This window comes from Oryctolagus cuniculus, chromosome 7, assembly GCF_964237555.1.
Source record: "Oryctolagus cuniculus chromosome 7, mOryCun1.1, whole genome shotgun sequence".
Classification (NCBI taxonomy): domain Eukaryota; kingdom Metazoa; phylum Chordata; class Mammalia; order Lagomorpha; family Leporidae; genus Oryctolagus; species Oryctolagus cuniculus.
The window spans coordinates 136,588,116-136,610,694 of NC_091438.1; the positions used below are offsets into that span (position 1 = coordinate 136,588,116).

The following is a 22,579-nucleotide window of genomic DNA, read 5'->3' on the forward strand; positions in this document are numbered from 1 at the left end:
GCTGTAGCCCGGGAGTGCAGTGGAGGATGGCCCAAGTGCTTGGGCCTGCACCCGCATGGGAAATCAGGAGGAAGCACCTGGCTTCTGGCTTTGGATCGGCCTAGCGCGCCAGCCTTAGCAACCATTTAGGGGGTAAACCAACGGAAGGAAGACCTTTTTCTCTGTCTCTCTCTCTGTCACTGTCTAACTCTGCCTATCAAAAAAAAAAAAAAAAAAAAAAAAGTGGAGAGTATCGGGAACCCCTGTTATGGCCTAGGAAAGCAGTGGAAGATGGCCCAAGTGCTGCATCTGTGTGGGAGACCCGGAAGAAGCTCCTGGCTCCTGGCTCCAGATCAGCTTACTTCTGGTCATTGTGGCAATTTGGGGAGTGAATCAGCGGATGGAAGACCTTCCTCTTTGTTTCTCCCTCTCTCTGTAACTCTACTTCTCAAATAAATAAAAAAAATTAAAAAAGTAAAAAAAATAAAATAAAAAAAAGAAGTGGAGACTATCATCTCATTCTTTACCTGGACACTTCCTGAGAGTCCACAAGTCTGCAGTGCCAGCATCCCATATGGGTGCCAGTTCGACTCCCGGCTGCTCCACTTCCAATCCAGCTATTTGCTATGGCGTGGGAAAGCAGTAGAAGATGGCCCAAGTGCTTGGGCCCCTGCACCTGTGTGGGAGACCTGGAAGAAGCTCCTGGCTTCGGATTGGCGCAGCTCTGGCTGTTGCGGCCATCTGGGGAACGAACCAGTGGATGGAAGACCTCTCTCTCTTTCTTTCTGCCTCTCCTTGTCTGTAACTCTGCCTTTCAAATAAATAAAATCTTTAAAAAAATTTAAGTTTTAAAAAATTTTAAAAGGGTTGGGCGTTTGGCATAAAAGTTGAGCATTGCTTGGGACACAAAACAGATCCCACCCATACTGTAGTGCCTAGGTTGGAGTCCTGGCTCTGCTCTCGGTTCCAGTTTCCTGCTGATGCACACCCTGGGAAGAAGCAAGTGATGGCTCAAATAGTTGGGACCCTGCCACCCACATGGGAAACCCAGATGAGTTCCCAGCTCCTGGCTTCTGCTTGGCTCAGCACAAGCTGTTGTGGAAATTTGGGGAGTGAAGAGGCAGATGAGAGCTGTCTGTATTTGCCTCTCAAATATATAAACTTATTTAAAAAGAAGAAAAAATCTTAATGAAGCTGAGAAGACATATAAACAACAGTCTTTAGTCCCTGTGAAATATTCCACATTATTTGCTGACTAGAGCAGAAATCTGACACTAGTGTTCCAATGGAAAACTGATCCCTAAGATTTTTGGTTAAATGTATGCTGCACCCATGTAGGAGACCCGGAAGAAGTTCCTGGCTCCTGGCTCTTGACTTCAGATTGGCCCAGCTCCAGCTGTTGTGTGCATTTGGGGAGTGAACCAGCAGATGCAAGATCTTTCTCTCTCTCTCTCTCTCTGCCTCTGTAACTCTCTGTCTTCCAAATAAATAAATGAATCTTAAAAAAAAAAAAACACACACACACACACAACAACAAAAAACTAACAAGGGCTGCAACTGTGATGTAGTGGGTAAAGCCACCGCCTGTAGTGCTAGCATCCCATATAGGTGCTGGTTTAAGACCTGGCTGCTCCACTTCCAATCCAGCTCTCTGCTATGGCCTGGGAGGGCAATGGGAGATGGCCCAATTGTTTGGGCCCCTGCACCCATGTAGGAGACCTGGAAGAAGCTCCTGGCTCCTGGCTTTGGATTGGCCCAGCTCCAGCTATTGCAGCCATTTGGAGAGTGAACAAGCGGGATGGAAGATCTCTCGTTCTGCCTCTGCCTCTTTGTAACTCTGTCTTTCAAATAAATAAATAAATCTTTAAAAAAGAGAAATATGTACTCCATAGGGAGTATCATTATGTCTTAGAATTGTATATATGAAATATATGAAATTTGTTCCCTTCTTATAAATAAAAAATAGAAAAAAAACAAAAAAAGAAATATGTGCTTTAGTGATACAGGCTTTATCCCTAGAAGGTGCCATTAACTTTTTTTTGTGATTGTTCCCACTCACTCTGAAGACACACAACATTGATTCTGAAGAGAAACTGATATAAGAACATAGATGAAAGAGTGTGATAATATTTTAAAGATAAGAGTTTGAAAGGGGTTAGTGCATGTGCGGCATGTGAAACTGTAAGACATAGCTGTCAAGTAAGGTACATCTTTCTGAAATTTCTACCTTAATGACAGATAACTTAAGAGAGTTTTGGGCTATATCCTCTCAGATACCCTTGGGATATGAGTTTCTTCCTATTGCTGCAAAGTCTGAGAAACACTGAATTAATTAATTACCAAGTAAAACCAACAAATTAATGAAAAGATTCTTTGGAAATAAGAAAAGATTCTTAAAATCATTTAACTGAAACAGAAAGCTATAATTCTGCAATTAAACTCTTTCACAAGCTCACTATCTACCAGGAAATATGAAAGTTTTCTATATAATATCATCAACAAGAAGCATAGTCAAAGGAACTCTTAGTTACTTTAAGCTTTTTCAAAGATTTAGGCTAAATTAAGGAAGATTTATTCTGTTACACTAACTGTATTCTAATTTTCATAAAAATAGCCCATCTGAAGGTAAGGGAAGAGTTGAAGAATACTTTCTTCTCCTTCTGAGATTTAAAAAATACACATAAGAACGTAAGTTTTTGCATTAAAAGATTTCGCCCACACGGCAGGCTTACCTGTATTCCAGCATGGCTACAGAGGTAAAAATCAAACTCATATGGGTGTGTGATGTCTGTATCAACTGTTGTTCCAGCTGGGATATTGCCACTTCTGCCAACCTAGATTTGTTTGGTCAAAGTTTAAATAAATAAGACAAAGGTAAAGAACATATATGAAAAATATAATGTATACACTGGCACAGGTGTTTTGCATAGCAGTTAAAACACTGCTTGTGATATCCCATACTAAAGGGCCGGGGTTGGAGCCCTGGCTCTGCTCTCAACTCAAGATTCCTGCTAATGTGCACGCCTGAGGGCAGCAGGTGATTGATACCTGCCTGTTATATCTTTGTCTACTTTTGTAATTGCAACCTTTCTGTGTTGGTTTGGTTTCAAGTACATTTCTTACACACTTCAGACAGTTTGCTAGTATTTTACACATTTTGAAAATCATTTCAACTTAACAAATGGCAATATTCTGAAAATACCTCTGTATACAGGTGGGTACTCTTCCATCAGTGAGTTAAGAAAACTAGAATTGTCCTTGGAGAACACTACACTTTATGTTTAGAAACAAAGAATGCTGACCACAAGATCAGCAGTAGTTACCATTTGTTAATTACTTACATGTCACTTAAATCCTGATGACAATCCTGCAAGTTAGATATTATCCCATCTGTATGGGAAAACTAAGGTTCAGGACTCACATGCAATATACGGAAGAACTGGGATTTGAACACAAACGTGACTTATAGGCTCTATACCTTTTATTGCATATGGACAGTTTCACCATCTCAGAAGAAAACAGTTATCATGATTTTTCTCTGAGTAGGTATGTTACTGAAATAATTCAAAATTCCTGATAATGAAAAGCTCCCAGTAAAACACTTTAAACTGTGTATTATACTCATATCTACCCCCTTATCAACAACACATTTAAAATCATTATTTGTATAGGTTTATACAGCTAGTAGATAAGAAACTATCTGATTGACTCAGACATTATTACTGCCATGTGAAGGATTGCTACTGCATAAATGTCTTGAATTACAGATGTGTGGAGCAACCAGTTAGACTTGCCAAGCCTAAAACAAAGACAACAGTTCATAATCTTCTCAATCATGCCTAATCTTAAAAAAAAAAAAAAAAAAAAAAAACACACAAACTTATAAATTAGCAACACATGAGCCTTTTATCAAAAGTTGTACTCTTGGTGGGAATTGTGGGGTGGGGTGTTTGGCTTAGCAGTTAAGGCACATACCAGAGAGCCTGAGTTAGATTCCTAGTTTTGTCTCCTGATTTCAACTTCCTGCTAATGTGGACCCTGGAAAACAGGAGGTGATAACTGGCTGGATGGATCTCTGACACCAGTGTAGGAGAACTGGACTGAGTTCCTAGCTTCTGGCTTGGGCCTGGCCCAGTCCTGGCTGTTGCAGGCATACACGGGAATCAAACAGTGAGTAGAAGCTCTGTCTGTGTTATCTCCCCAACTCTAATTTAAAAACAAGAAAGAAAATATGCATGGATTGAATATTTTTTTTTTAAAAAGTGAACTCTTGGGGGCTGGCACTATGGTGTAGAAGATTAAGCCATTGCCTGCAGTGCCAGCATCCCATATGGGCACCATATCCCATCTTGGCTGTTTTACTTCTGATCCAGCTCCCTGCTAATGTACCTGGGAAAGCAGTGCAAGATGGCCCCTGTACTTGTGTCCCTGAGCCCACATGGGAAACCCAGAAGAATCTCCTGGCTCCTGGCTCCAGCCTGGCACAGCCCCAGCCATTGCAGCCATTTGGGGAATGAACCAGTGGATGGAAGATTTCTATGTCTATAACTCTGCCTCTTAAATAAATAAATAAATCTTTAAAACAAAACAAAAAAAAGGGTACTCTTGTTTAGAGAGGCAGCAAAATGTCTGGATTCATATCACAGCCTCACTGCTTTCCAGTTGTGTGATCTAGGGAATGGCTTTTTATTTATTTATTTTTTAAAGGTTTATTTATTTGAAAAGCAAAGAGAGAGGGAGAAAGAGTGAGTGAGCAAGCGAGCTATCTTCTGTCTGCTGGTTCACTTCCTAAATGCCTGGCAATAGTTGGGGCTGGGTCAGGTTGAAGCTAGGATCCTGGAACTCCTTCTAGGTCTCCCACGTGGGTGGCAGAGGCCTAAGAACTTGGGTCATGTAATGCTGCTCTTCCAGGAATATTAACAGGGAGCTGGAACAGAAGCAGAGTAGCCAGGAGTTGAACTGGTACACATATGAGATGTTGGCAGTGCAGGCAGTGGCTTATCCTGTTGTGCTACAATGCTGGACACTGGCTCCTCTGCTTCTGATCGTGCTTCCTGCTAATGCACCTTGGAGGCAACAGAAGATGGCCCAAGTGCTTGGGCTCCTGCCACCCATGTGGGAGACCTGGATGGAAATCCTGGCTCCTGGTTTTGGCCTGGCCAAGCCCCAGCTGATGTAGGTATTTGGGTAGTGAACCAGTCGATGTAAGATCTTTCTCTCACTTACTCACTCACTCACTCTGCCTTTCTAATAAATAAAAAGTAATAATTAACTTATTTGGACACTTTTTTACTCATGCATAGTCCAATGGTTGAAATCTGGTACTCCATAATGGAAATTCTGCTACTGGGAGACAGCCCTTGTCAAGTGCTCTGTGAATTATGTGAGCCAGGTTTAGCTTATGACAGTAATACAAGTAAACAAATATATGCTTACCCTTTCCGTCCTATCAGCACAAAATAATCGAGTGTGATGTCTCTTCTGAACTACAATGTAGGTTATTCCAGGTTGATAGTCTTTCTCCAAACTGATGCAGGCTTCTCGAATTGCTAATAATTCATAATATAAAACCTAGAGAAGATGAAATGGAAAGATTAAAATAGTTGTTCTCTTTCATACACTTCGAAGTAAGATATGACTTAGTCTTAAGATTTTTTTTAAAGGTTTATTTATTTATTTGAAAGTCAGAGTTACACAGAGAGAGGAGGGGCAGAGAGAGAAAGGTCTTCCATCTGTTGGTTCACTCTCCAGTTGGCCGCAACGGCCGGAGCTGCGCCTATTTGAAGCCAAGAGCCAGGAGCCAGGAGCTTCTTCTGGGTCTCCCACGCAGGTGCAGGGGCGTCTACTGCTTTCCCAGGCCATAGCAGAGAGCTGGATTGGAAGTGGAGCAGCCAGGTTTCGAACCAGCACCCATATGGGATGCCAGCACTTGAGGCCAGGGTGTTAAACCGCTGTGCCATAGCAGCAGCCCATCTTATGATTTCTTAAACTTATCATTTTATAACTAAGTATAGGAACTTGATGTTTTAAACTTGAGAACTAGAGGCCATATTACCAACACAGTATCTGATTCAACCACAGTCTGATGGGATTCCAGGCAACCAACCTGTCTAAATTGTCCCTCTGAAACACCATCCCGATAAAAGATGATACGAGTAGGTTTGAATCGAGTTGACTTATAAAACTGAATGAGAAGTTCCCGGACCATGGAAGCTAAATCCTGAATAATCTCCTGTCGGGGTCTCTGAACTCGAACTGTGGCACAGTATCTGCTTGGGTGGGCGTCCATACTACCTACAACCTGGAGGGAAAAAGTAAAGAAAAATGGATTGAGACAATAAAAAATACATGGATTTTATTTACATTTGTATTGTACTATAATCTTATTGTTTATAACCATTTTCTTTGAATGTAATCAAAACCAGCTAATTCTCAGTGAAAAACAGATATATATCCAAAACAATAATATATACACCATAGGGTAAAAAACTATTTTCTTGGGGTAGGCATTCAGCATGACAGTTGATACTTGGGACATGCAAATTTCATATCAAACTGCCTGGGTTTGAGTCCCAGATCTACTTTTTTTTTTTTTTTTTAAGACTTATTTATTTATTTGAAAGTTGGAGTTACACAGAGAGAGAAGGAGAGGCAGAGGGAGAGAGGTCTTCCATCCACTGGTTCACTCCCCAGTTGGCCGCAACAGCTGCAGCTGTGCCTATCCAAAGCCAGAAGTCAGGAGCTTCTTCTGGGTTTCCCACGCGGGTACGGGGCCCAAGGACTTGAGCCATCTTCTATTGCTTTCCTAGGCCATAGCAGAGAGCTGGATTGGAAGTGGAGCAGCTGGGACTTGAACCGGCACCCATATGGGATGCCAGCACTGTAGGAGGTGGCTTTAACCACTACGCCACAGTGCTGAGCCCCCCAGATCTACTCTGATTCCAGTATATGCTAACATATACTCTGGACAGCAAGAGGTAGCAGTTCAAGTAGCTGAGTTCCTGCCACCCATGGGGGAGACCTGGATTGGGTTCTAGTGGACTGAACCAGGACTGAACCAGTGGATGAAAAATCTCTGTCTCTCTCCATCTTTCAAATACATCAAAGAAAAGTTGAAAAATAATATAAAGTGATAAAACAAATAAAAGTCAATTTTATTCACTAATGAAAATTGTTTTGAAAACTAAATGAAAATTTTTATTTTATCATTTTCTTTTTTAAAAAATTTGACAGACTTTAAAAAAAAGATTTTTTTTTTTTTTGACAGGCAGAGTGGATAGTGAGAGAGAGAGAGAGAGAGAGAGAGAGGTCTTCCATTGCCATTGGTTCACCCTCCAATGGCCGCCGCGGCCGGCGTGCTGCGGCCGACGCACCGTGCTGATCCGATGGCAGGAGCCAGGAGCCAGGTGCTTTTCCTGGTCTCCCATGGGGTGCAGGGCCCAAGCACCTGGGCCATCCTCCACTGCACTCCCTGGCCACAGCAGAGAGCTGGCCTGGAAGAGGGGCAACTGGGACAGAATCCGGCGCCCCAACCGGGACTAGAACTCGGTGTGCCGGCGCCGCTAGGCGGAGGATTAGCCTAGTGAGCTGCGGCGCCGGCCTAAAAAAAAGATTTATGGAGCCGTATTGTGGCATAGCAGGTAAAGCTGCCAGCATTCCATACGGGTTCCGTTTGAATCCTGGCTGCTCCGCTTCCAATTCAGCTCCCTACTAATGTGCCTGGGAAAACAGCAGAAGATGGCCCAGGTGTTTGGGCTACTGCACCCACGTGGGGAACCTCAAAGAAGCTCTTGGCTTCATCCTGGCCCAGTCATCACGGCATCTGGAGAGTGAACCAGCTGATGGAAGATCTCGCTCTTTTCTCACTTTTCCCAGGTACATCAGCAGGGAGCTGGATTGGAAGTAGAGCAGTCCGGACATGAACCGGCACCCATATGAGATGCTGGTGCTGCTGACAGCAGTTTAACCTGCTGCAAAATAGTGCCAGCCGCTAAAAGAATTTTTTTAAGAAATATTTACTGCTTATTATTTCAAAGACAGTGTGTGTGTGAGACAGAGAGAAAGAGAGCGAGAGGGAGGAATAGATCTTCCAACCATTGGTACACTTTTTTTTTCTTAAATATTTTTTAAGATTTATTTTTATTTATTTGATAGGCAGAGTTACAGAGAGAGGTAGCGACAGAGAGAGAGAAAGGCCTTCTACCAGCTAGTTCACTTCCCAGATGGCCACAATGGCTAGAGCTGCACCAATCCAAAGCCAGGAGCTAGGAGCCTCTTCCAGGTCTTCCACACAGATGCAGGGGCCTAAGGACTTGGGCCATCTTCTACTGCTATCCCAGGCCATAGCAGAGAGCTAGAGGGGAAGTGGAGCAGACGGGACTAGAACTGGCACCCATATGGGATGCCAGCGCTTCAGGTCAGGGTGTTAACCCGCTGTACCACACCACCGGCCCCCAAAATTTTATTTATTTGAGAGGTAGAGTTACAGACTGAGAGAGGGAGAGACAGAGAGAAAGGTCTTCTAGTTTATTCCTCAAATGGCCACAATGGCTGGAACTGAGCCCATCCAAAGCCACGAGCTAGGAGTCAGGAACTTCTTTCAGGTCTCACTCTTTCCAACCACTGGTTTGCTCCCTAAAAGACTGCAACAGCCAGAGCTGGGCCATGCTGAAGCCAGGAGTCAGAAAATCCACCCAGGCTTCCTGCATGGGTGGCAGGGACTGAAACAGTTGGGTTATTTTCTGCTGTCTTCTAGGTGCAGAACAAGAAGTTGGGTCAGAGGCAGACACAGGACTTGGTCCCAGGTACTCTACTGATATGAGAAGTGGCCATCCCCAATAACAGCTTAACCTACTGTATCACAAAGCTTACTCCAGGGTTTATTTATTTGAAAGCCAGAAAGAGAGAGAAAGAGAAAGAGAAAGAGAAAGAGAAAGAAAAAGAGAAAGAGAGAGACAGAGAGAGAGAAAGAGAAAGAGAGAGAGAGAGAGAGAGAGAGAAAGAGAAATATGTTCCATCTGCTAGTTCATTCCACAAATGCCTACAATTGGTAAAGACACAATTTGGTAAAGCCAAAGCCAGGAGCTGGAATTCCATCCAAGTCTTCCACATAGATGGCAGGGACCCAAGTACTTGGGCCATCATTCCTGCCTCCCAGGGTATACATTAACAGGAAGTTGGATGGGTAGTAAAGTCAAGACTGGAACCCAGGGGCCAGCACTGTGGCGTAGTGGGTAAAGCCACTGCCTGCAGTGCCAGCATCCCATATGGGTGTGGGTTCAAGTTCTGGCTGTTCCATTTCCAATCCAGCTCTCTGATATGGCCTGGGAAAGCAGCAGAAAATGTCCCAAGTCCTTGGACCCCTGCACCTGCACTGGAGACTCAGAAGAGGCTCCTGGCTCCTGGCTTCGGATCGGTCCAGGTCTGGCTGTTGTGGCCATTTGGGGAGTGAACCAGCAGATGGAAGACCTTTCTCTCTCTCTCACTCTCACTCTCTCTCACTCTTTTTCTCTCTTCACCTCTCAAATAAATAAATAAATCTTTAAAAAAAAAAAAAAAAACTGGAACTCAGGCATTCCTAAATGGGATGTGGGTATCTCAAATGGTATCTTTTTTTCTTTTTTTAAGATTTATTTATTTATTTGAAAGAGTTACACAGAGAGAGAAGTCTTTCATCCACTGGTTCACTCCCCAGATGGCCACAATGGCTGCAGCTATGCCGATCCGAAGCCAGGAGCCAGGAGCTTCTTCTGGATCTCCCATGTGGGTGCAGGGCCCAAGGACTTGAGCCATCTTCTGCTTTCCCAGGCCATAGCAAAGAGCTAGATCAGAAGTGGAGCAGCCAGGACTCGAACTGGTGCTCATATGGGATGCTGGCACTGCAGGCAGTGGCTCTACCTGCTACACCACAGTGCTGGCCCCTCAAGGGTTATCTTAATTATTGCACTGAATTCTTGTTACATCATCATTTCAAGGGTAAATAAGATTTACCAGATCATTAAAAAAATTTGTGTAAAGACTATTACAATGGATGATAGAAAAATATATAAAGTCTTGTAGTATAATTTCTGAAATTTGTGAACTATGTCTAAAATATGTTGCTATTTTCAAAATACTGCTATTTGTTAAGTTGATATGATTTTCAAATGGGTAAAATATTCACAAGCTGACTGAAGTTTATAAGAAAAATACTTAAAACCAAATTAACACAGAAAGGTTACAATTACAGAGGTAGACAAAGTTATAATAGGTAGACGTCAGAAGTAAGAGTAGCAGTATTAAAGAAAGAATTTAAGTGCAAAGGATTGAACTAGATGAATGTAGAAGACAATGTACATTGGAAAAAAAAAGTAGAGGTTGCCAGTGCCACAGCTCACTAGGCTAATCCTCTGCCTGCAGCGCCAGCACACCGGGTTCTAGCCCCAGTTGGGGCGCCAGATTCTGTCCCGGTTGCTCCTCTTCCAGGCCAGCTCTCTGCTGTGGCCCCGGAGTGCAGTGGAGGACGGCCCAAGTGCTTGGGCCCTGCACCCACTCTAGTAATATCTACAACAGTTGGGAGCTGAGCCAGGTGAAGTCAGGAGCCAGGAACTCCATCCAGGTCTCCCACATGGGTGGCAGGAACCCAAGTACTTGGGCCATCAATCTGCTGCCTCCTAGGTAAATTAGCAAGAAGCTGGATCTGAAGTGGAGGTGAGACTCTATTCCAGTCTATCTGCTATGGAATTCCGGCATCCTGAGTGGCTTAATCTCCTGGGCCACATTGTCTGCCCCAGGGACTTGGACTTCTTAATCACTGGTCTAACCTTAAGAAAAGATAAACCTGTCTAATGGTACTCACAGCAGCAATTGAAGGCTTCTTTCCATCACCAGCAGGTGGATGCGTGACATCTGCTCCCAAAAAGATCACTGGTTGCTGGAACACAGAAGGTCTTAAACACATTTTTTAAAAGGTTAGATAATCCATTTGTTCATTATCCATTTATTTATTTCACGATTGCAATACAAGTGCAAGTTACTGACAGGACAGAAGTCTGTAGATGGCGTCATAGGCCTGAACTACTGACTGCTATTAATTCATGAATCCCCAAAGAAGTAAAAGCTGCTATAACAGGTCTAGTCAATGTCTTCTTTGGAGCAGGTTTTTGTCTTAAGCAGTGGTGCTGGTGGTTGCTAAAGGCAGCTGATACTAATGGTTTCTGTAACAGAAACAAAATGATAAAACTTCCTCATATTAACCCACCAATGTTAATCAATCTTTTTTTTAAATATACTTACATTTTAAGCCTATGTATTCACTCAAGGAGAAAAAGAAGCATTAACCTTCAGATTGGAAGGGATTATGTGAGCCTACTGCTCCCCCAATTCTGGCTAAAAGTATAAATTTAAAGAACATATTTAAAAGTCAAAAGGTAGTCTTTTAAATCTATTTATTTATTTATTTATTTATTTTTTTATTTTATCTGAAAGGCAGAAAGCGAGACAGATGGAGAGAGATCTTTCATCTGTTAGCTCACTCCCCAGATGGCCACAGACGGAAGCCAGGAGCTTGGAACTACAGCATGGTGTCACACATGAGAGGCAGGGATCAAAGTCCTTGAACCACCATCACCTGATGCCTTCCAGGGTGTCCAGTATCAGATTGCTGTTTTTTTAAAAAAAATTTTTTTTTAAAGATTTATTTATTTACTTGATAGGCAGAGTTACAGGGAGAGAGAGAGAGAGGGAGAAAGAGAGAGACTTTTCATCTGCTTGTTCATTCCCTTAATGGCTGTAATAGCTGGATCTGGGCCAATCCAAAGCTAGGAGCCAGGAGCTTCTTCCAGGTCTCCCATATGGGTGCAGGGGTCCAAACAGTGGGTCATCTGCTGCTGTACTTCCCAGGCACAATAGCAGGGAGCAGGATTGGAAGTGGAGCAGCCAGGACTAGAACCAGTGCCTGCATGGGATGCTGGCACCACAGGTGGTGGCTTTACTTGCTATGCTCCAGTGATGGCCCCTGTTTTATGTTCTTCTTCTTCTTTTTTTTTTTTTTTTAGATTTTATTTATTTTTTGAAAGTCACAGTTACAGGGGGCTGGTGCTGTGGCATAGCAAGTAAAGCCACTGCCTGCAGTGCCAGCATCCCATATGGGCGCCGATTTGAGACCGGGATGCTCCACTTCCGATCCAGCTCTCTGCTATGGCCAGGGAAAGCATAGAAGATGGCCCAAGAAGTCCTTGGGCCTCTGTACCCATGTGGGAAACCCGGAAAAGGATCCTGGCTCCTGGCCAGGTTTGCGGCCAATTGGGGAATGAACCAGCGGATAGAAGACCTTTCTCTCTCTCTGCCTCTCCTTCTTTCTCTTTGTAACTCTGACTTTCAAATAAATAAATAAATCAAAAAAAAAATAAAGTAAGTCATAGTTACAGATAGAGATGGAGAGCAAGAGAGAGTTTCCATCTGCTGATTCACTTTCCAGATGGAGTGGGGCTGGGCCAGGCTGAAGCAAGGAGACTGGAGTTTCTTCCTGTCCATGTGGGTGGCAGGGGCCCAAACACTTGGGCCTCTTCTGTTGCTTTTCCCAGGTCATTAGTAGGGAGCTGGATTGGGAGTGGAGTAATCCGACATGAACTGGTGTCCCCTATGGGATGCTGGCATTGCAGGCAGTGGCTTTACCTACTATACCAATGCCAGCCCTCCAAGCGCTGGTTTGAGTCCTGGGTACTCTGCTTCTCACCCAGCTTCCTGTTAATGTACCTGGAGAGGTAGCGGAGGATGGCAAGTATTTGGGTCCCTGCTACCCATTTGGGAGACCAGGCTGGAGCTCCTAGCTCCTGGTTTTGCCCTGCCTGGACCTGGTTGTAGCAGCCATTTGGGAAGTGAACCAGCAGATGGAAGCTCTTGCTCACTTTCCTCCTCTATTTCTGATGTTCTCCCTTTCAAGTAAATAAATAAATCTTAAAATTTTTTTTGAATTGTATCTTTTAAAATCCAAAGGACTATCTCTTAGTTCTTAGACATGTTGACTAAATTCTATATTCACCTCATTCACTAATCTCATCTCATATTTACCAGGGATAGGAAGTAGAGGCAGGATGAAAAAGCAAGGGGAAAAAAGGCTTTGTGTCAAACACATGTGGGTCAATCTTTATTCTAAAGCCCATTTCTGGTGCTTGGGGTCAACACACTTAAATCTTGGAACTCCAGCTGCTTCACATATTGAAAGAGAACCTGTTGTTCGAGTTCTCACTGGGCTTTTCCCCGGCGACCTAGATAATGCACTTCCTGTTTCTAGGTCATGATGTCACATATTTCCTAGGAGCTCTAATGAATGCCATCTAATACATGTGTTGTCCTACTGACTGTGGTAGGGTTAATATAGTTTCCTTAATTGACTAGCCAAATGCTCACTCCATTCTTTCCCTCCCCACATTCTAAGCAAGCAAATAATCTCATGACAGAAAACCAGACTAAAGATGACTTCAAGCTGGGCTCTCCAGTGAAAATTATTAAGTTCTCAACACTTTCTGGCTAGGCAAGAGATACTCTGAGCATACTAAATGAAAAGTGGGGTGGGGTGGGGAGTGAGATTTTCAAAAGGGAATCTTAACCTTGTCAATCCAAACTATTTTAATCCAAACTATTTATCTCCCATGGCAGAAATAATTAAGGTAGTCTTTCATATACATTCTATAGTAGTTATGGCTGTACTTGGAGAAATGGAAATGGAAAATCATCAAAATTTTCTGAAGTGATTAATTAGCTTAACTTACCTTTGATGAGGTACAAGAATATTATTGATCCCTCCAAGTTTAACATTTATCTTCAGGCACAAGTTTGAGAGAGTTTGAGGAGATGTTTTTATTACATTCTTGACTTGAACACACTGTGTAGCCATACCCAAAAGGGTGTCTCCCACACGTTTCACCTCCGCTATGGAACAAATGCAAATATCTCTAGTCAAAAAAAAGAAAAAGACCTGAAAATAAATTTACTAACTGGAAATAAAGATCGTATGATTCCCTTTTGAAATATATCATTGCATTACAAGACATTAAAAATTACACCAAAATTAAAATAAAGCTGTTAAAATTTAAAATACATTGCCTTGAAGATTAGCTTAAGCATATAATAATAAATTTGTTTTTTTTTTTTGCATAAAATTGCTCACTTTTACTATTGAGAGAAACCGGAATATGCCTCCCAAAGATCTGAAGGATTACTAATGAAGACCATTAAGATGCAGGGGAGCTCTCTGCTTCTCTCTCGGTTTGCTTAAAAGCAATACAGAGATTTATAAAGACAAAGGTCTTTCTTACCCTCCCTTGTAAATTCTCCTTTATAATCCTTATCAGCTCAAAAGAATCTGGGAGCAGACTATATTCCATTATTGTTTCCATCTCTGAAAACCTATGACTGCTTTTCTTTTCTTTTTTTAAGTTGTTCTGTGTTAAATACACTATGTAAGTCAAGACTCTTACAGCTTTGTCTTGCCATTTTTCCCCATGTGATGTGCACTGAACATGTTAATAAACTGGCTTTGTTTTTTTAATTAACCTGCTTTTTGTTACAGGAGTCTGTCCAAACTATAAACTGAGGAGGTTCAGGAAAAATCACTTTTTCCCCTTTCAGAACCACTGTAAAAATAGAATACCAAAAATAACGTAAGGAAAATTATAAATAATCCCTTGTTATCATTTTATTGCTTTTTCTCCAAGTAATTTTCTCATTTATATTATTTTAATGCACTTGTAACTACAGTATACTCAGAACTTTCAATTCTATTCTCTCATCTTTAAGAATGCAGAAAAATTATAGTATGAAAGAATAAAAAGATATCTATCCTTTCCCTTAAAGGTTTCGATATGCATAACTTCTTATATATAAAATACATAGAAAACATTTTAAAATAAAAACTGAAAACATATTATATATTCTATTTCTCAACTTGTCATCTCAACTTAATACAATGTGTTCTCTTTTTTATTTTATTTTAAATATTTATTTATTTATTTGAAAGGCAGAGTAACAGAGAGGCAGAGTCAGAGAGAGAGAGAGAGAGACAAAGAGGTCTTCCATCCAAAGGTTCACTCCCCAAGATGGCTGCAGCAGCCAGAGCTGTACCGATTGGAAGCCAGGAGCAAGGATCTTCCTCTGGGTCTCCCATGTGGGTGCAGGGGCCCAAAGAGTTGGGCCATCTTCCAGTGCTTGCCCAGGCCATAGCAGAGAGCTGGACTGGAAGTGGAGCAGATGGGACTCGAACTAGCGCCCACATGGGATGCAGGCACTGCAGGGAGAGGCTTCACCCCCTATGCCACAGCCACAGCCCCACAATGTGTTCTCAATCTCAATGTACAGATAGCTCTTTTTTTTTTTTTTTTAAGACTTATTTATTTATTTATTTGAAAGAGTTACACAGAGAGAGGAGGAGAGGCAGAGAGAAAAGTCTACCACCTGCTGGTTCACTCTCCAATTGGCTGCAATGGCCAGAGCTGGGCCAATCCGAAGCCAGGAGCCAGGAGTTTCCTGCGGGTCTTCCCATGCTGGTACAGATGCACGTGTCCAAGGACTTGGGCCATCTTGTACTGCTTTCTCAGGCCATAGCAGAGAGCTGGATTGGAAGTGGAGCAGCTAGGACTCGAACTGGCGCCCACATGGGATGCCAACACTGTAGGCGGCAGCTTTACCTGCTACACCACAGTGCCGGCCCCCTGGCTGCTCTTATTATTTATAATAGCAGCAGTTATTCTGCTTTCAAATACCACAAAGTATATAGCCAGCCATATGCTGGTTATATTTTTAAGTTTTTTTCAGGTTTTCATTATTTCAAACAATGCTATGAATAATATCCTTCTATGAATATATATTATTTTCTTGTATAACTGTAATTTCAGGATACATTTCTATAAATAAATGTGAAGGGTTTGAAAATATATGTATTTAACCTTAAATGACAGGGGTCGGCACTGTGGTGCAGCAGGTTAAGCTGATGTCTGCAGCACCAGCATCCCATATGGGTATGGTCTGAGTCCCGGCTGCTCCACTTCCTATCTAGTTCCCTGCTAATGCACCTGGGAAAACAGTAGAAGATGGCCCAAGTCCTTGGGCCCCTGTACCCACGTGGAAGAACTGGAAGAAGTTCCTGGCTGCTGGCTTCAGCCTGGCCCAGCCCCAGCTGTTGCGGCCATTTGGGGAGTGAATCAGCGATGGAAGATCACTCCATCTGTAACTCTTTAAAATAAATAAATAAATCTTTATTAAAAAAAAAAAAAAAAAGGTAATGACAAACTGCCTTCCAAAAAGGCACATTCATTCACTCAACAAACTTTTTTTCCTAAAGATTTATTTATTTGCCTGAAAGGTAGAGTTACAGAGAAAGAGGGAGAGACAGAAAGATCATCCACCTGTTAGTTTACTCCCTAAATGGCTGCAAGAGCTGGGGCTGGGCCAAGCTGAAACCAGGAGCCAGGAGCCAGGAGCCAGGAACTTCACCTGGGTCTCCCACATGCGTGTAGAGGCCCAAGTACCTGGGCCATCCTCCACTGCTCTCCCAAGGCATTAGTGGGGAGCTGGATCAGAAGTAGTATGTAGGGGCTGGTGCTGTGGCACAGTGGGTTAACGCCCTGGCCTGAAGTGCTGGCATCCCATATGGGTGCCGGTTCTAGTCCTGGCTGCTCCTCTTCCAATCCAGCTCTCTGCTATGGCCTGGGATAGCAGTGGAAGATGGCCCAAGTTCTTGGGCCCCTGCACCTGTGTGGAAGACCCGGAAGAAGCTCCTGGCTCCTGGCTTTGGATTGGCGTAGCTCCGGCCACTGTGGTCATCTGGGGAGTGAACCAGCAGATGGAAGAACTCTCTGTCTCTACCTCTCTAACTCTTTCAATTAAATAAAATAAATCTTTTTTTTTTTTTTTTTTTTTTTTTAAGAAAGAAGTGGTATGCACAGCATTGGGAGTGCTGGCTCAGGCAATAGCTCAATCCGCTATGCCACAAAACTGTCTTCCACTCAATGAACTTTTTAAAAATTGTTTAAAGATTTACTCACTTAATTGAAAGTCAGAGTTACAGAGGGGCAGAGGCAGAGAGAGAGACAGAGGTCTTCCATCTGCTGATTTACTTCACAAATGGCCACAATGGCCGGAGCTGGCCCGATCTGAAGCCAGAAGCCAGAAGCCAGAAGTCAAGAGCTTCTGGGTCTCCCACGTGGGTGCAGGGGCCCAAGAAATTGGGCCATCTTCCACTGTCTTCCCAGGCCACAGCAGAGCTGGGTTGGAAGCGGAGCAGCTGGGACTCAAAATGGTGTCCACATAGGATGACAGCATTGTAGGCAGCAGCTTTACCCGCTACTGCATAGCGCCGGCCCCTGCTTTTATTTTTTAATTATTTATTTATTTGAAAGGCAGTGACACATACACACACACACACAGACACACAAAGACACAGAGACACAGAGAGATTTTCCATCCACTGGCTCACTCTCCAAATATCTACAATGGCTGGGACTGAGCCTGAGCCAGGAGCAGGGTATATATTAGCAGGAAGCTGGAATTGGGAGTGGAGCCCAGATTCAAACCCAGGCATTTTTGATATGTAGTGTGGGAGTGCTATTAAGCATTTTAACTGCTGCACCAGGCAGCTGTCCCACAGATGTATATCTTTAAAAGATCGCACTGGACTTTGGTTATAGCTCTAACATTTATAGCATCATGAGTCACTGTTTCCATCCTCACAAGAAAAAGAAAGCTGAATTGAAAGTCAATTACTGCTTTTATTTATCATTTAAAAATACTCATTTTTATGGCAGAGTGATACACACACATACACAAACACACATACACACACAGGGAGAGGGAGAGAGGGAGAGAGGGAGAGAGGGAGAGAGGGAGAGAGGGAGAGAGAGATTTTCCATCTGTTGGTTCACTCTCTAAATGCCTGTAAAAATTGGGGTTGGGCCAGACCATAGACAGGAGCTAGGAACTGAGTCTGGGTCTCCCATGTGGGTGGCAGGAATCAAGCACTTGAGCCATCTCCTGCTGCCTCCCAGGCACATTTGGCATCAGCAGGAAGCTAGATTTGAAGTGGAGATGGGATCCATCTCAGGCACTCCTAGATGGGATAGATGTCCCAAGCAGCAGCTTAACCTGCTGTGTCACAATGTCCATCCTCGTTACTGTTTTTAGATCCACCAGATAAGTGCCCAAACAGGCAAATAAAGAGAATAATAGCTGAGATTGGCCTACTCGGAGAAGAAGCAAATAAGACCAGTAACAAGAAAGAACACTTAAAGGCTGGTGTTATGGCGCAGTGGATTAAGCTATTCCTTGTGATGCCAGCATCCCATATGGGAGCATCTGTTTGAGTCTCAGCTGCTTCACTTCTGATTTGGCTCCCTGTGAAGGCATCAGATGACAGCCCAGATACTTCGGCCCCCATCACCCTTGTGGGAGACCCAAATGGACTTCCTGGCTTTCTGGCTTTAGCCTGGCCCAGTCCTGATAGTTGTGGCCATTTGGGGAGTGAACCAGGGAATGGAAGATCTCTCTGTTTCTATCACTTTGCCTTTCAAATACATCCGTTTTAAAAAAGAAAGGACAGGGGCAAGTGCTGTAGTGTAACAGGTTAAGATTCTACCTGCAGAGCTGGCATCTCACTTGGGCACCGGTCAGTGTCCCTGCTGCTCCTGTTCCTATCCAGCTCCCTGCTAATGGCCTGGGAAAGCAGTGGAAGATGGCCCAAGTACTTGGGCCCTTGCCACTCATGTGTGAATAATTAAAAAAGCAAAAACAAAAAACACCCTATACTCAAAAAAAAAAAAAAAAAAAAAAAAAAAAAAAAAAAAAAACCAACCCTTTGGGGTGAGTGTTGTGGTATAGTGGGTTAAATGGATGCCTGGGATGCTGGCATCTGATATAGGCACTGCTTTGAGCCTGGGCTCCTGGCTTAGGAGCTGGAAATGTAACCTAGGGATTCTGATATAGATAGAATGTGGTGTTTTTTTTTTGTTTGTTTTTGTTTTTTTTTTTTTTTTTTAATTTTTTGACAGGCAGAGTGGACAGTGAGAGAGAGAGACAGAGAGAAAGGTCTTCCTTTGCCATTGGTTCACCCTCCAATGGCCGCCGCGGCCGGTGCGCGGCGGCCAGTGCACCGCGCTGATCTGATGGCAGGAGCCAGGTGCTTATCCTGGTCTCCCATGGGGTGCAGGGCCCAAGAACTTGGGCCGTCCTCCACTGCACTCCCGGGCCACAGCAGAGAGCTGACCTGGAAGAGGGGCAACCAGGACAGAATCCGGCGCCCCGACTGGGACTAGAACCCGGTGTGCTGGCGCCACAAGGCGGAGGATTTGCCTAGTGAATGGAAGAATGACAGAAAGAGAAAGAGAAATAGAGAAAGAAATTTTTTATCTGCTGGTTTTCCCCTCAAATGACTTCAACAGCTGGGCTGGGTAAGGCTGAAGCCAGGACCCTGAAACTTCATCCAGGTCTCCCAAATGGGTGGCAGGGGCCCAATCCCTTAGGCCATCTTCCACAGCTTTCCCAGGTTCATTAGCAGGGAGTTGGATTAACCCACTGTGCCACAACACTGGGCCCCCACCCTCAGTTTTTCTGTTAAATCACAGGTATCATTATAAAAATTTTGGGCATATAGTCCTATCTCATTCTAAAAAAACGGATGTTTTTCCTCTTTGAATCCAATTATCAATTTGTACAAATATTTTAGGTAATAAACTAGTCTATTGCTTCCATTTGTTGAAAATATTTTTCAGTCTATTGAATGTAGTACATTTGTGGCACACAGAAAAATTTGATAGGTGGAGACACATGAGCACGTGCACACAGACACACACACAGCTCTTATCACCTAGCTCACTTCAAATGCCTGCAATGACCAGCGGCTGGGCCAGACTGAAGTTGGGAGCTAGAAATACAATCCAGGTGGCGGGACCCAACTACCTGAGGATCATTTGTTGCCTCCCAGGGAGAACATTAGCAGGAAGCTGGAATCAGCAGCCAAAGCTGGGACTCAAACCTAGGTACTCTGATAATACACAGGTACCTTAGCTGGTGTATTAACCACTAGCCCAAACATCTAGCAAAGTTGCTTGCAAGGCAGAGAGGTAGAGAAAGAAACAGGATAGACAGAGAGTGCTCTCATTCACTGGTTCACTTCTCAAATGTTCACAATGACTAGTGCTAGGCCAAGCTGAAGCCAGTATTTAGAACTTAATCCAGATCTCCCACATGAGTGGCCTCCCACTTCTCAAGTGGTCTCCCACCTGAGCCACCACTAGTACCTCCCGGGGTCTGCATTAACAGGGAGCTGGAGTCAGGTGTTGAACCCAGGCACTCCAATATGGGAAGAAGTCATCTTAACTGGAATCTTAACCACCAGGCCAAATATCTGCTGCTGCCCCAGAAAGAAGAAAGTATGCACTCCCGTGTGCTAGTTCATTCCCCCAACGCCTGTTAACAGCCAGAGCTGTGAAAGGCCAAATCCTAGAGCTGAGAACTCAATCCAGGACTCCCCTGTGGGTGTCAGCGACCCAGCTACTCCAGCCATCACCTGCTGCCTCCTAGGGTGCCATTAGTAGGAAGCTGGAACTGGGATCAGAGCTGGGAGTTGAACCAGGTATTACAGTATGGGATGTGAATGTTCCAAGTAGCGTACTAACTGCTATGCCACACAACTGCCCCAGAAAATGTAAGCACATGATTTTTTTTTTTTTTTTTTTTTTGGTGCTCAGGAGAACTTCCTCCCTCCCTCCCTCCCTTCCCTTGCCCTTCTCTTTCCTTCCTTCCTCTCTTCCTCCCTCCTTCTTTTCCCTCCCTCCCTCCCTTTCTTCCTTCAATATTTAAAGTCAGAATGAGAGAGAGAGAAAGGGGGAGAGAGAGAGAGAAACAGAGAGAGCTCTTCCATCCGTTGATTCACTCCCCAAAAGGCTGCACTGTGACAGGCTGGAGCCAGGACCCTGAACTCCATCCTGGTCTCCCACATGGGTAGCAGGGGTCTAAGCACTTAGGCCATCTTCCACTGCCTTCCTAGGTTCATCAACAGGGAGCTGATGGGAAGAGGAGTAGCTGAGACTTGAAATGGCACTCCAATACAGGCTGCCAGTAACCTGCTGCGTTACTATGCTGGCCCTTAAGTCACATAATTTTCTTTTGTTATTTCTTCCATAATATCTAAGATTGAATGGTTTTATACCACTCAGTGGTTTGAGAATTCTATTTTCTTTATGTTCTATGATTCAGTGATTTATATTTAGCATCAATTTCATAAAACTTATTTTTAATAATAATATACTGAGTGTTTACTATGACAGATATATTCTAGCCCTTTACAGATATATATCTGTGTATATATATATATATACACACACATAGGATATATATATATGCGCAGATATATAAGATTTAATTCTTATAACCAACCCATATATGGGTAAGGTATTAGTATTGCAGTTCTACAGATGAACAAAAGGTTTAGTAAGTAATTCAGTCAAATCACACGTAATACAATTGGCAATGCCTGAATACTAGGCAATGCACCATGGCACCAGAGCCTATACTTTTTTTATTTTTATTTGTTTTTACAGGCAGAGTGGACAGGAAGAGAGAGAGAGACAGAGAGAAAGGTCTTCCTTTGATGTTGGTTCACCCTCCAATGGCCACCGTGGCTGGTGGCTGGTGCGCTTCGGCCGGCACATCACGCTGATCCGAAGGTAGGAGCCAGGGGCTTCTCCTGGTCTCCCATGGGGTGCAGGGCCCAAGGACTTGGGCCATCCTCCACTGCACTCCTGGGCCACAGCAGAGAGCTGGCCTGGAAGAGGGGCAACCGGGACAGAATCCAGCACCCCTACCGGGACTAGAACCCGGTGTGCCGATGCCACAAGGTGGAGGATTAGCCTAGTGAGCCACGGCGCCAGCCCAGAGCCTATCCTTTTAACTATTACATTATATACTGATACTCAAGTTACCTCAATGCAATTTTTACTAAATAATTCCTCACTTAAGTGCTGTTCTGTGATTTCCCCTTTAGTTACCAAAATTCTTTTTACAGGGTCCCTTCTTGAACTATTTAGTACTGGTTTGTCTTCAAGTAATAGTACATGGGGGCCAGCGCTGTTGCGCAGTGGGTTAAAGCCCTGGCCTGAAGCACCGGCATCCCATATGGGCACCAGTTCTGGTCCTGGCTGCTCCTCTTTCGGTCCAGCTCTCTGCTATGGTCTGGGAAGATAGTGAAAGATGGCCCAAGTCCTTGGGCCTCTGCACCCACATGGGAGACCTGGAAGAAGCTCCTGGCTCTTGGCTTTGGATCGGTGCAGCTCCGTCCATTGCGGCCATTGGGAATGAACTATCAGATGGAAGATTTCGCTCTCTGTCTCTACCTCTCTCTGTTAACTCTTTCAAATAAATAAAATAAATCTTTAAAAGAAAAAGTATTAGGGGCTGGCGCTGTGGTGCAGCAGGTCAATGGCCTAGCCTGAAGCGCTGGCATCCCATGTGGGCACCGGTTTGAGACCTGGCCGTTCCACTTCTGATCCAGCTCTCTGCTATGGTCTGGGAAAGCAGTCTAAGATGGCCCAAGTCCTTGGGCCCCTGCACTCATGTGAGAGACCTGGAAGAA

At 43.9% G+C, this 22,579-nt stretch overlaps 1 protein-coding gene across 13 annotated transcripts in view; it reads right to left on the reverse strand.

Annotated features, from left to right (window-relative positions):
* LOC100356842 (argonaute RISC catalytic component 3) overlaps positions 1 to 22,579 on the reverse strand; it is a 137,339-nt gene that overhangs the window by 14,312 nt on the left and 100,448 nt on the right. For 11 of the 13 annotated variants that reach the window (XM_008273686.4, XM_051832181.2, XM_070078753.1 and 8 more), the window contains 5 exons: positions 13,731 to 13,890; positions 10,817 to 10,907; positions 6,086 to 6,280; positions 5,416 to 5,550; positions 2,712 to 2,813 (listed from right to left, as the gene is read on the reverse strand). In XM_008273686.4, coding sequence (XP_008271908.1) covers positions 2,712 to 2,813; positions 5,416 to 5,550; positions 6,086 to 6,280; positions 10,817 to 10,907; positions 13,731 to 13,890 — 683 coding nt within the window. Of the gene's footprint in view, positions 1 to 2,711; positions 2,814 to 3,954; positions 4,186 to 5,415; positions 5,551 to 6,085; positions 6,281 to 10,816; positions 10,908 to 13,730; positions 13,891 to 22,579 lie in introns of all 13 variants that reach the window. The other 2 variants (XR_007913877.2, XR_011390778.1) reach the window with 2 other exon arrangements.